This window comes from Typopeltis vanoorti, chromosome 2, assembly GCF_054136105.1.
Source record: "Typopeltis vanoorti isolate ZY-2024b chromosome 2, IOZ_Tvanoo_1.0, whole genome shotgun sequence".
Classification (NCBI taxonomy): Eukaryota; Metazoa; Arthropoda; class Arachnida; order Uropygi; family Thelyphonidae; genus Typopeltis; species Typopeltis vanoorti.
In genome coordinates, this window is record NC_143550.1 from 149,830,404 (window position 1) to 149,844,362 (window position 13,959).

Consider the following 13,959-nt stretch of genomic DNA (forward strand, 5'->3'; position numbering starts at 1 on the left):
TGGTTTTCTGAAATACTTTTTAGGTGAACAGAATTTTTAACAAAGGAGGGAGAATTATTAGTGAGGGTAGCTAGTAATTTAGCTAAACATTTAGCAAGTCTTTATGTGAGACTATTTATACTATCCATAATAGGGTGTAGGGATGTACCTTGTTTGTGAATGTTAGGTGCTCTATATATTCTGAGTACTTTAACATGAAAGGCTTGAGTTTGTTAACTGTTTCTTTTGGCTATAAAGGAACTTTTTTCATAATTTGCAAACTTTATTCTTTTGAGAGTTAGTGGGAACACAATCTATAATTTGGTATGTAGATTGATCTTGTAAAAGAATGTGCATTTTGCTTTCATATTCAGCTATGGGATGGTAACAGCAAACTGTTACCATCCCATACTTTGTTGAAATTGCCTGTGAACATAAAAAATACATCCGGCACTATCTTTATGGCAAGTCGGGTCTAGCAGAGCATGCCTTGGATACCCCTTCACACAGAATCAAATAGAAGAAAACAAAAGTGCTACACAGAAGTCAGAGATTGTTCTTGGAGTCAACAGCAGCTTTAAAACATACTCCAAACCTCAACAAATATGGTTGTATAAATATATCAAGAATCTCTGAGACAGTCATTTTAAGATCTAATTAATACTTGCTTTCTCTTTTTTTCCAACATAGTTTGTGCCTAATCAGGACTTTAGTTCTTTGTGTTGTCCATTACAATTTTTTAAACTAGTTCCACTGTTATACCAAATTATTGTTGTTTCATGTACTGTGACAAACTGTTCTTGCGCTCTGAAGATGCTGAATATAATACGCGAAATATTAGCTAATAAATATTATTTTTTTATCATTTTGTGTTATAATCAATACTGTGATAATAAATTAACATGTATTGCCAACACATAAGCCTTTCCATGCATTAAACAGAATGTAATAAAATGACTACACATTAACTTGCTCTAATGTATTAAAGTCCAATTATTTTCAGTCTGATGTTTAATTAATATCAATGGAAAAATAAAGTAAATATTTTTTAAATTTCATGTAGCTACATGCAAGGAAATAATTTTCCAGTAAGCATGAGCTAAAATTTGGTTTAGTTTAAGCAAATAGAAATAACTGCATCATTACAAAACATTTAAGATCAAATAAAAATTTATTGGTATGTCCTCTTTTAGCATCCATTTTTTGAATAGGATGAATCTATTCATAAGTTAACCTGTGAAAGCCAAAAATAAAATTGAGAAAAATTCAAGCAACAGAATATATGCTAGTATGGCATACTGATAAGTCCTGATAGTTGTTTTATTAGATTGACAGCTCTACTGAAATGAATATCCAAGTTAACTCTGAAAACAAATTAATCCCATTTTTATACTTCACTGTAACAGAAAGAATCCAAATATTAATTTTTAAAAGGTAGGAAAAAATAGGAAGCATTCAGACCTTGAGTACTGTAATAAGAGTCAACTGTAACAAAATAATGATGTATCATAATCAGAAAATAGGTTTAAAAACATCTATTAAAAAAAAAAAAGAAAAAAAAAGTCAAACCAAAGACATGAATAAGTGAGTATACACAGTTGTGTATTGTATTTAATATACACAAGAAATATTAACTACATGCAATGACAAGTTGCCAACTTCTTTTATTTCTAATTACTATTGCATCACTATTATACATTTTTGAGCAAATCTTTTCACATATGAAACTGAAGAAATCTAAAGACTAGAAATAAGATATCAGATGATTACCTTTGTTAATTACTGCAAATTTGTTTCTCACCAGTGGAATCCCAATTTAAAAAACAATGCTGCAAATATATAATCTGCTTGTACTTTTTTTTTTGTTGCAACACAACAGCAATAAGTTAATTATTGTGTAGTTAACTTTTAATGTAGAACTTTTTAATTACTTCAAGAATATGCTTTCCCCTCCAACAATAACTATACACATATTTTATGCAATTTTATTTGTCAATTTCCTTTGGCTACACTTCCTCTTAATTTTAGATATAAAATCCACTTCACAAAATGTTACTTCAAAGGTAACATTTTGTGCATTTCTAACCACTTTTTTTTGCTTGTAATCCGATTCCCATGATTAAAATGGCTGGACACCACTGATTTAGTGTAATAAAGGAGATGAAATCTGCAAATATGAGAAATAAAGATTTGCTAGTTTTGTCAGGTTTTTAGATTTGGTAATTTATTCAAGCTGGATGAAGATAATTGAAACTAATATATAGTGCTTTGGTAACAGTCAAAAGGTTGATGCAATATGGACATTCTTCCTTTTGGTTGGAAAAAGATCTGTGATTCTTGCTGTTGACATGAGAAATATCTCCTTGAAATAAGAGCATTTTAACCTGAAGGAAAGGTGGTAGCTAGTCTTAAATGGAGATCGTAGGGACTTTTCTCTCTTTGATAAAAGATTTTAAACTAGGCTGAAAACATGACCAAATTCAGCCTAGTTTAAAATTTACCTAAGCCTCTTACAGCCCTTTTACAATAGGCCTGTAAGAGGCTTACGTGTAGAATAAGGTAATGGATCAGATGCCCTTTAGGCAGGATCAGATATGATCTGGACTGAAAGGCTGTAAAAATATCAGAATCCTGGATAAGACAGTGTTTAGCAAATGAACCAGAAATTGGGAGCTGTGCATTAGGACCAGTAATTCCTAACCAGCCATTATGTCCATTATAAGTATAGAGTAATTATCACAATAAATTGCCATGTATTATAGAAAAATATATATTTCTGAGTAATGGAACTAACATTTAACTTCAAAGGTAACATTTTGTGCATTTCTAAGCTGAAGATATTTGCAAATAATAACTGAGATATCAATATATTTCAATGGACATAATAAAATATTGGGAATTATACCAAAAAACCTGAGTTTTGATAAGTGCCTGAAAGGTTGCAGATGGCATATATATAACACTAAGCGTACAACATATATGTATACTTTATTTTGGCACTGTGGTAAGATGTCTGGTAGATCTCTATCTCATAAGGAAAGGCAAAATAGGTGCTCCTCCTAACAACAGAAATCTATCAAATGTAGTGAAATATCTATTCACTGGCAAGTGAGAAAGGATATCAGAACTCTAGTTTTTGCAGCATAAACTTTATGTTAATTTCAGAATGAACCAGCAGACTAAGTAACTAGGAGTATTATATATTCCAAAGAGCATTTTTATTTATATATTTTAAACTTTGACATATTTGTTATTTTAAATCATTTGGGAAATGTTCAACCACATTTATTATGTGACTCAAGCACTATATTTATTAAATTTACAGATTTATTAAATATCAGTTAGGAAAAGGTCGAGGTGTGTATGGGGGGGTAGCTTTTCAAGTAATGCAATCTTTGTAATATGAAAGCTTCACCTCTCCCCATGTTTCACAGAAACAACATTTCATTCTTTTAGCAAATTAATCTACAAGAAAATAATTCATTCTGAACAGTGCTTGAGAAAATGACAGGGAATTTATTCCTAAGACAATATTTTTAGAGAAATTCTCTATTTCAGTTAGTCAATATAGCCTTAGCTATGTGTGTGCACGTACACTATTACTCAAGTCTTGGAGAAAAAATTAGTGCTCAGTTTCTGAAATTTAGAAAATAAATTGTCAGTGGAGTGATTTAATGAACACTAATATAACAGTTTTCTTTTCTGGATCTGTGAGGAAATATAAAACAAATACTTAATATACCATTAAGTAATTTTAACAGTTTTAATTAGTAACTGCTATTAACAGCAGATTTGATAATTTTAGTATTCATAATGAAAATATACGACTAGTTTTCTTGCACATATTACCTGAAAATGACAGTTTTCAGAAATTCAAATCTAATGTTAAGTTATATTTTGCAAACAAAATAAAATTGTTTGCAAAATATCTCATAAGTAATCTGCATTACCCTTCCAAAACATGAATCAAAGAAACCCATATGAATCTATACTATTGTTTTCATATCATTAAAAATCTCCTTGAAAAGACTGGGTATTTTAGCATTGCATTCAGAAATGCAATGCTAAAATACCCACCTGATGAATTTAGAATATTTCATGAGAAATGTAAGAAATTCTCTGGGTATTTTGGTTTTTAAAAGTAACTTCTAAAATAGTCATCGATTTAAAATATAATGAAATTTTGATGTCCAAAAATTTAAAAGAGCATATTTAAATCTGTTCTCAAAGTTAGAATAACAAAAACCGAATAAACAGACACTTTTCAGTAAAAAGTGGGTGAAGCTAGTGGTCTCCCCCCCCCCCCCCATATGTATGTAGAATGAATCAAAGTAACATTAATATTAATTCTGTGCACTTACTAGTTGACTGCTAAGCATTCCTGTAACAGTTAATATGCTACTGTATAATGATGCTGGCATAAAGGGAATTTGTGTGTATTCATTTAATTTAAGCATTTTAAAAACTAGCTGGAAGTAAGGGACTTTTTGATTAGCATTTTAAAGATCTTGGTACACTCATATATAAATAACAATTACATTTAGGAAAACTATTTAAAGGATACATGAAATTTTAAAGAAATCGTTTATTTAAGCATTTCAAAACTTACTTTGCTAATGAGAGAATATAAAAGGCAAGACCTAAGTTAACAAGATTATTCCAGTATCAGTGCATTGCATTAATGACCATTATTTTAACTTACTATGTTACTCTGTATAGTGTACAGAGAATAAAAGCACAGATAAAAAAGATAAAATACAACTGAAAGTGAAATTTACCATCACTGCTCCAAAATAATGATGCAGTGACTGGTGAGTGCTATTATATCTATTTAAATAAAGAAGAGGAAGGAGGGAATGATTTTCCTTAAAAAAAAAAGAAAGCTGTTTATATCCAATGATATAAAAAACTTTATATATATATATATATATATATATCCATATTCACGACTTTGCTAACACCTATATATTTACTTATTTTTATTTAAACAATATTTCATTTAATAAATAAACAGCTTAACAATTCTTTTAAATATTCAAATGTTTTATTCAAAAATAAAAAATATCACTTAGATTAATTAAGTAATAATTCAAATGTAACTAGCTGCAATCAATTTAAGTACACTCAACTCTCACTACAGCAGAGCATCAAATCTGTGGTGTTTTGATCAGGACTTTAGTGGTGTTTGCTATAGTGATAGCTGACGGTAATTAGGTACTAAATTTTGTGAATCATGTGAATAAAGGTGATTATCCACTCAAGTACTTAAATCAATTGTGTATAATTGAAAGGAAACACCTGGATGAGAGCAAGTCTGATAAATTTTTCTTTCATGCATTTTCTGTATTTCACATAATTTACTTCATCTATCTAGTTAAAAAATTTCCTTTTACACCAATGTTCATCTCCATTCTACAGAACTAAGTTACACCACTGTATGGAAAACTTACATAAATGGGCGAGGTACATAACAAATGTAGTGAAATAAGTTCCGCAAAGATAAAATGCATGTGTACTGGTTATGAACATATTACATGATTGACAGATTCATCAAAAATTAGATACAATTATCACCTAATTAAAGACATTAATTTAAAATGAACAATGTATGATGCAGTCAAAATAAGTGTTGCTGAATTTCTAAAATCAAGAACTTTAAAATGGACAAATAGTTTCACTAGTAATGATCTTCAAAATTAACATATAAAGTGAGAGTAAAAAAGAAATCTGAATCTTTTATCCAGTGCTTCAAATGTAAGAAAAAAGAAAAAACGAAATCACAAGAATATAACTAGTCTATATCTGATCTTTAGAAAATCTGAACAGTATATAAGATGACCTGGGGAAAAGTTTAACCAACAAAGAGTAGACATAGGAAGATGATTTGACACCAAATTAAAGAAGGCTATAAACTATTTTCATTTTTTCTCCTATAATTTATATAGACCACATACATTATTAAGAAAGCCATATTAACTATAACTATATACCAAAATACAAAATATTACCATTTACCATTCCATTCACAGGATTTGGCAATTGAATAGATAAACATTTTGTATTGCCAATGACAGGCCATAGGATTCAAATACCACTGTAACATAGATGATATTTGTAAAACTTTTCAACTAGAAATTTATTACAGTTGTTCAGAAAAATGGTGGTGGATGATTTCACATAATTTAATTTATCTAGCATGATATCACTTGCTTAATGGAAGGTGAAGTAGTATATATACTGTGTGTGTGTCATAAAAAAAGCCTGACCTCAAGAACAGGACAGATTCATAAAGCCTATTTAAAGTAAAATTAGATTTCCAATCTCAACATGTCCTACTTCCAACATTTAAAAATCGAAGACTTTAATAAAAAAATATCTGCACTGTTTGGTATCTTAATAAGACAATAAGATATAATTTTTACAGAAGAAATGAAATATTTAATATTATGTTTTTAATAAATCAGTTTCATAATATTTTTCAATCTTTTTTCCATGAAATGTATTAACAGGAATATCTTATAATTCTCATGAGGTTGTTTTAGAAAACAAACAATTCCATATTGTCTTTTGATGACAGGATATAATAAGATGAAGTCAGGTTACTATTTTATGATTTTTTTTAAATACATGGTTAAAATATATATTCATATACTGATCAGGTATAAAATATTTTGAGTGATAAATTAATTAAAAAATCATAAATAATAGCATACAATATATAAAAGTCCTATCAATTGTAGTTAGAGAATTATAACGAAAGAAAAATAAAAAATACAGAGAAAACTGAGTACTGTAGTTTTTAAATATCAGATTTCAATTTTATTGCAATATAAAATATGACAAACATTCTACAATATAACATAATTTAGAACAAATAATTATATCTGAAATGTAACCAAGATAAACTTAAGATTTGAAACAGTTAATTTTAGATACCCAACTTTTTCAAAATGAAAATTAACAACATATATAAGAAAAATTAATTGCTATTTATTAGTACTTTCTGCTGATGTTTCATTGCTCTGACAACTAACCTCAGATCCAAACATGTTCCTTAAAAACAAACAACTCTTGTTTTTAATAAACATTTACTTGCATATCATTATTTAGATACAAATAATGTGACAAGAGCACTCTGATGTGTCCTGTGTACAGAAGCATTTATGCTCAAAGATGCTATAATAACAGCAAGATGTCATCTGATATTACTAATAAAAGGCAACTGACTTTGCTAATATGCACTGTTAATTTTTGTTTAAAATAAATCATGTTTAAGAAATCTTTCAGATTTCTCAATGAGTAATTATTCAGATAACTTTTGTCAAATTCTGGTTGGTGATTGAAATTTTAAGTATGACTATCCATACTTTGGCTTTTCTCACTAGAATTGCAACTGTTGTCTCGCACAGAAGCAGCATCAAAAGAAAACGTAAAGCATTATGAGCTAGACATTTGAACCAAATTTCACAGCAGTGAAACTTAATGATCTGAAATAAGAGAGCGATCAAATAAACAAAGCAGATTGCAAGTTAATATGTCAAGTAATAACTAATTCCCTTTTACTGTTCCCCAGTCATAATACATACACTTTGTATAATACATTATTATTTATAATATTAATGTCCTGAATAAAGACTAGGTTTTTCAAGTTCTTATGCAGATTTGGTGACACTTAACAGAAGCTGGTCATTAATGCTTAGGTTCTGCCCTGGCACCATAAATGACTTTAAGTAACAAAATCAGAATGTGATAGTCATGGGTCCACCAATGACACTATGATGTCTCAGTAACAGAGGTGGCAGTCTTTCTAAGTCAAGTCCAGTTTGATTAAAAGTTCTGTGTAGGATTAAACAACAATATTTTTAATAATAAATTTCCATTATGTCATCGTTCCAAACACTGGGTTGTGACGACATATACTAGGCCCATATTCTTCATAGGCAGCTTTGGTATGGCACACTTGGTAGAATTCCGGCTATAAAAATAAAATAAACCAGTCAGTCAATATATTAATTTTAGTCATACCTGTATAAAATATAACATTTAAATCATTTCTAAGAGATTCATTACTGCACTGCATTTAGTAAATAAACATCAATTCTTTTAATTTGCTTACTGATTAAAAAAAATAAACAAAGCACTTTGAAAGTCACAGTCAAATGAGTAGGAAATTCTTTGTAATTAACATAAACTGACAGATTCAACCAAAATGCAACTTGAATTAACAAGAAAAGCCCAATAGTTGGTATAAAATGAACTGAAAAATTCAAAATCACTGTTAACTGAATTCTCATAATAATCATCATCATTACAAATGAAATAATAAAATGCAATAATCATAATGTGCTTTTCCTTTGATAGCAAGAAAAGCTAATGTGGGGAGGGAGCAATGTTGCCAATTTAGTTTTTTTGGAGCTAGATCTAACTCTTTCTTTTCTTCCCTAGCTCTAAAAATTTTAATCTAGCACCTAGCTCGAAATTCAGCTCCTTCAGAACTTGTTTCAGCTCTTTTTAGTTGTTTTCATAACCTACTCTTAAAGAAATTATTTTAAAAGTTTTCCAGATGTTTGCATTTGATAAAGAGTTGCATCATACGTTTGGTGCGAGTATTATACATGTTTCAAATGTGCGACGATGTCAGTCAGTCACGTGGCTCAACAGTGTGCCATTTTGCCGCCTTGAAGTTGATAGCACTGCTACAAATTAGTCTGTTGAACAGTGTTCCAGTTGGTAGTTACGATGGCAAGTGGAAAGTTTTCAGAGACTGATCATATGTTGCAGTAAAGAGTTGCATACCCTTCTTCAAAAATGAGCAAAGAGACAAAGCTTACAAGCAAATATTTAGGAGGGCGTGGTAGTAAATAGGAATGTTTAGTAAATGGCTGTGTGAAGTTCCTGGTGATGCTACAAAAGACCACTAAGTTTTGCAGGTGTGATATAGCTGCTAAATATTGTCAACTTGTAAAGCATAGTGAGGATTAAACTAAATTTATTATAAAAAACATTTATCATTCTAAATTAACATAATACAAAATATTATCTAAACTGTCTTGCTGCAGTTCCATATAAGGATGTTCCTATTATAAATATGCTTGAGAAGAAGTCTGATGAGACAGTGAATGTTGAAGGCAGCTCAGCATCATTTCTTTGTTGTCACTCATCATTGAACAGTTGTGATCATCTAGTAGATCTTTGCAAAAATATCATCCCGACAGTCAAATTATGCCAAAGGTAAAAATGTGCCGAGCCAAGTACTCTGCAATTGTAAAGAATATTCTAAGTGATCATTTTGAAGAAGATCTAACTGCAGGTATTGGAGATGGAATTTTCAGTTTGCTAATAGATGAATCGAATGATTTCACACTGAATAAGATTTTAGGAGTTGCCATAATTTACTATAGAAAGAAATTCAACAAAATTATGAATACATTTCTGATCATGGTGGGTCTAGAAAAGTGTAATGCTAGTGATATTGTGGCTGCACTGAAAAAGAGCTCTTGACCAAGAAACTGGAGATTAAAATTCTCACTGCAATTGGTACAGACAATGCCAGTGTCATGGTTTGTGTCAATAATGGTATTTATGAACAACTGAAGGCATATATTCTCTCCTTAATCTTAATTAGATGTGTATGCCGTTCATTGCAACTGGTAATGTTGCACACTTGTGCAGAATCTCTCCCAAGAAAATTAGAATTTTTTGTTGCCAAAACATACAAGTTTTGGCAACAAAACTTGTTTTCACATTCTTCTTCCAGACAAGCAACATACAAAGAGCTGTATCAAACTATCAACGAAAATGATGCTCCTCTGAAAATTGTAAGCAGCTGTGCAATGAGATGGCTCTCCACTGAACTTGCAGTAGACAAAATTCTCAGCCAGTGGTTGGAATTAAAAACTCACTTCAAAGTCATGAGAGTGACTGAGAAATGTTATAAAGTTCAAATTTTGTGGGAGATGTATGAAGATGAAAGGAATCTGTTGTACTTTTTATTTTCGCATCCTGTTCTAGCTGAAGTTCAGCAAGTTAACAAAATTTTCGAATCTAACGGTGTGGAAGATGACATTATTTGAAGACCTTTCTCATTTGATTCTCCCTATTGTCAATATGTTAGTGCTACCATCACCCTCAGAGTCAAAGACTGATGACTGTGTAGATCCCAAACCAAATCGTGGCTACAGATTTGCATAAAAAATTTCAGAGTCTATGATACAAAAGTAAATAACACAAAATGATGAGCACAATCTTAGAAATAGAGCAAGACAGTTTCTTCTTCGTCTCTGCAAACAGCTTAAGCAAATGCTGCCTGAAAACTTGAATATTTTTTGAATGATCTCTTCTTTTTCTGTTGAATATACCCTAAAACTATTATTCCCATCTTAGAAATAATGCTCAACACAGAAAAAGATGTTGCTAAGCTATTCTGGGTTGAAGCATGAGAATACAAAGATGCATCTTTGTATTCAAAGTTTAGTATGGGATCCCGCTTTACTACTTTTTGTTACATTTTCCCACCTTACTAACACTGGATTAATTTTTATTTTCAACTCATTTTTAGGTTTTTTTCTAGTTCTTTTTTTTTCTAGCTGCTTTTAGTAATTTTCTATTAGCAGCAGTGGGATGGGGGCATTCTAACATAGCTTAACCAAGAAAATAATATTATTATAAGAAATTGTTAGCCATTTGATATTAACTGGACAAATTAAGTTATAAAGAGAAGTGATTTCTTTAGAATATGTTATAGTCAAAAAAGAAAATAAACTAAAGTTAATAAGACACAAATACTTAAACAAAAAAGATGGTTACTATTACTCAGCTAGTTTTGTTATTAAGGCGTGCTTAAGGGGAAAAGATGTATAACTGAGAGGAGACTTCCACACAGCCTCTAAAGGAATGCTGAGAACTGACCAGGGCTTCTGACATCTAATGCCCAATCCTCACCTTCTTGTGGAGCACCCTGTTAGGTATCAACCTGGATACTGAACGAATGAGGATCGGCTGGCAATTTGGGATTTAGCAGACCAAATTGTATTCTTATTGGCTTAAACCATAAATTAAATGATGGTACAACATGACAGAATTTCATACTGGCTGGAGCATCGCCTGGTTAAACAAGGCCCCTGTTGTTTTCACCAGGGAACCAGGGCAAACAGCAAAAAGTCAGCTACTGGAACAAATCCTGAAACACACCCCCCAAGCTCAACATCACCAGAGTTCAAGATCAGTACTAACGACATTAGAAGCCTGAATGGCAAAGAAATGGAGCTAGCTGAGGAAGTGGTACCAGATCGACATGAAACAAAAAAAGACAAAAACTTGGGATGATCATTCTAAGCAATAAATACAAAATGTTATATTCAGGTAATAACAATCAGGGAAAAGGAGTAGTAGCTATAGCATTCAACACTAAATACGTGATATTGCCTGCCATTCAAGAAGATTAGCATGCAATATCAAGTAAGGTGATGTGGGCAAATATCAGAATGGAGAACTGGACAATGAGACTTATTGGTGCCTATGGTCCCACAGAAGATTCTACCAAGGTAGAAGTGGAGTAATTTTTTGAGGTTTTAGAGAAAGCAACTGACACAATAAAAGAGAAAAGTTGGTTCTTGTTGGGGATCTAAATAGCAGAGTAGGAAATGATTGTTAGACATACAGAAATATTTTGGGAAAATTTAGAGAAAAGAGCAAAGCTAATAATAATAGCAAATACCTGTTGGATTTCTGCTCAGGATATGGACTGGTTATTAATAACACAATGGTCTAACATAAAAATGTGCACAAATTCACATGGAGAGAAGATGTAAGGAATAAGAAAGTCTCATTGACCATGTTATTGTTGATAGTGATATTTTCTTACTGGTTCAGGACACTAGAGTGTACAGAGGATTTGAAATTGGACGTGATCACTATTTAGTCTTGAGCAGGATAAAATCGAATTTCATATTTAAAAGAAGAACATATAAGAAAGTTTTAAAGTGAATGCAAGTTGAGCAGCTTTCAAATGGAAACTGTAGACTAAAATACACAAACTTTATTGAATAAAAAAATTAAAGAGTTTGAGAATAGGAACCAAACCTTGGAGATTCAGTGGCAAGCCCCCAAAGAAAACACTGATTGATTCAGTCAGAGAGGCATCTGGTGAGGTTGTCTGCAAAGATAGAAAAATCAGAACTCCATGGTGGACATAGGAAGTTAAAGAGGCAGTGAAAGAAAAGAAGAAAGCATATCAAAAGTTCCTGGCAAATAAGTCAGCTTGTGTTCTTAGAGAATACAGAGGCAAATGTAACAAAGCTAAACACTGTGTAAAACTAGCTAAACAAAAGTCAGGGGGAAGACTTTGGCAAGAACATAAAAAATAAACATCAGGAAGGAGTCAAAATATTCTTGAGGCTGTTGAAAAAAACTTAGAAATGGAGGAAAGAGTGCTGTAAAAGGAATTAGAGACGATAAAGCTGTGTTTAATAAGGGAAGGTCATGTTTTAGCAACTTGCTCACATTCTAAAACAATGTTACCATTGAACTAGACAAGGGGAATGGATACACCATGATACTTTTGGATTTTGCTAAGGCTTTTGACTGAATACAGCATAGTAGACTGTTGCATAAATTGGAGAAAATGGGTTTGGGTTGTACAATATTAGCATGGATGACTGACAGATATCAAAAAGTGTACAGGGGATCTGAGTCTGCAAAGGTTTAAGGTAACAAGTGGTGTACCACAAGGAGCAGTGCTTGGTACACTGTTATTCAATCTGTACATTAATGATATTGGGAAAGATTTTACAAGTGACATACAGCTATTTGCTCATGATGCAAAGATAGGTAGGGTAATCAGGAATGCTGCTGATATGCAGTACTTGCAGAATGATTTGAATAGGGCATGGGAAAATGGGTGTCAGTTCAATGTGAGTAATCATGCTGAAGTCATTCACTTCAGCATGATTAGATAGCCAATGTCGTATTATATTGGTGGGATTAGGCTAGAAGATACTGATGAGACTAGAGATCTTGGAGTGTTAATAGATAGGAAGTTAAAGTTTAGGGGCCATGTGGCAAAGATTACAAATACAACTCAAAAGATAATTGCAATGCTGAAATGAAAAGGATGTTATTTTTCCTCTTTAAAAGGCCATGATAAGACCTCACTTGGACTATTGTGCACAAGTCTGGTCCCTTGGTGATTCTAATATAGTGGAGAGAGTACAAAGGAGAGTGTTAAAAATGATATCAGGACTGTGAAGACAGATTGAGAATTTGTAGATTGCAGACAGGAGAAAGAGGGGCAATATGAATGAGACTTACAAACTTCTGAAAGAGTCATACAGGATTTCAAGTGATGGAATTTTTTAATTTATGGAGGATGGGGAAAGAACAAGAGGGCATCCTTGGAAGCAGAGAATGAAGGCTGTCAAGAAGGGTGTGAGGGATAGATTTTTCTTTCAGAGGGGGGTGGGGTGGGGGTGCATGATTGGAATGGATTGTCTTTGGATGTTGTGAGTGCAAGCATTGTGAATGAATTCAAGAATAACTATGATAGCTGGTGTGTGTAGTATGTGACCTCACCCAATGAGTCTGATTCCCTGGAGATCTCTCTTAATAATAAAGGTGACATGAAAACTGGAGAAAATGATATCCTTAATGTATGGAGTAATTACTTCAAAAAACTGCTAAATGAAACAAGCAGTGACAGCACAGTGGTAAAAAACATTCAACAGGTATGCAATCAGGAATACATATCCATACTTGAAGTACAAAAAGTGGAAAGGCAGCAAGAGTAAATGATATTCAACCAAAAATGCTCAAGTATGGAGGTATAAAAGGTCTTGCAGTGGCTACAGTGCATAGCTCAGAAGGCCCAGACAAAGGGATGAATTTTAGATGATTGGAGTAGAGCTCTCATAGTACCGATATACAAAAAGGGAAATAAAACTGAATGTGACAATTACAGAGGTATTTCCCTACTGAGTGTTCCTG

At 31.9% G+C, this 13,959-nt stretch overlaps 1 protein-coding gene across 1 annotated transcript in view; it reads right to left on the reverse strand.

Annotated features, from left to right (window-relative positions):
- Positions 1–6,767: 6,767 nt before the first annotated feature.
- Arp3 (Actin-related protein 3) overlaps positions 6,768–13,959 on the reverse strand; it is a 204,791-nt gene continuing 197,599 nt past the window's right edge. Inside the window, exon 12 of the mRNA XM_090408792.1 lies at positions 6,768–7,954. Coding sequence (XP_090264918.1) covers positions 7,859–7,954 — 96 coding nt within the window. The 3' untranslated portion in view covers positions 6,768–7,858. The remainder of the gene's footprint in view (positions 7,955–13,959) is intronic.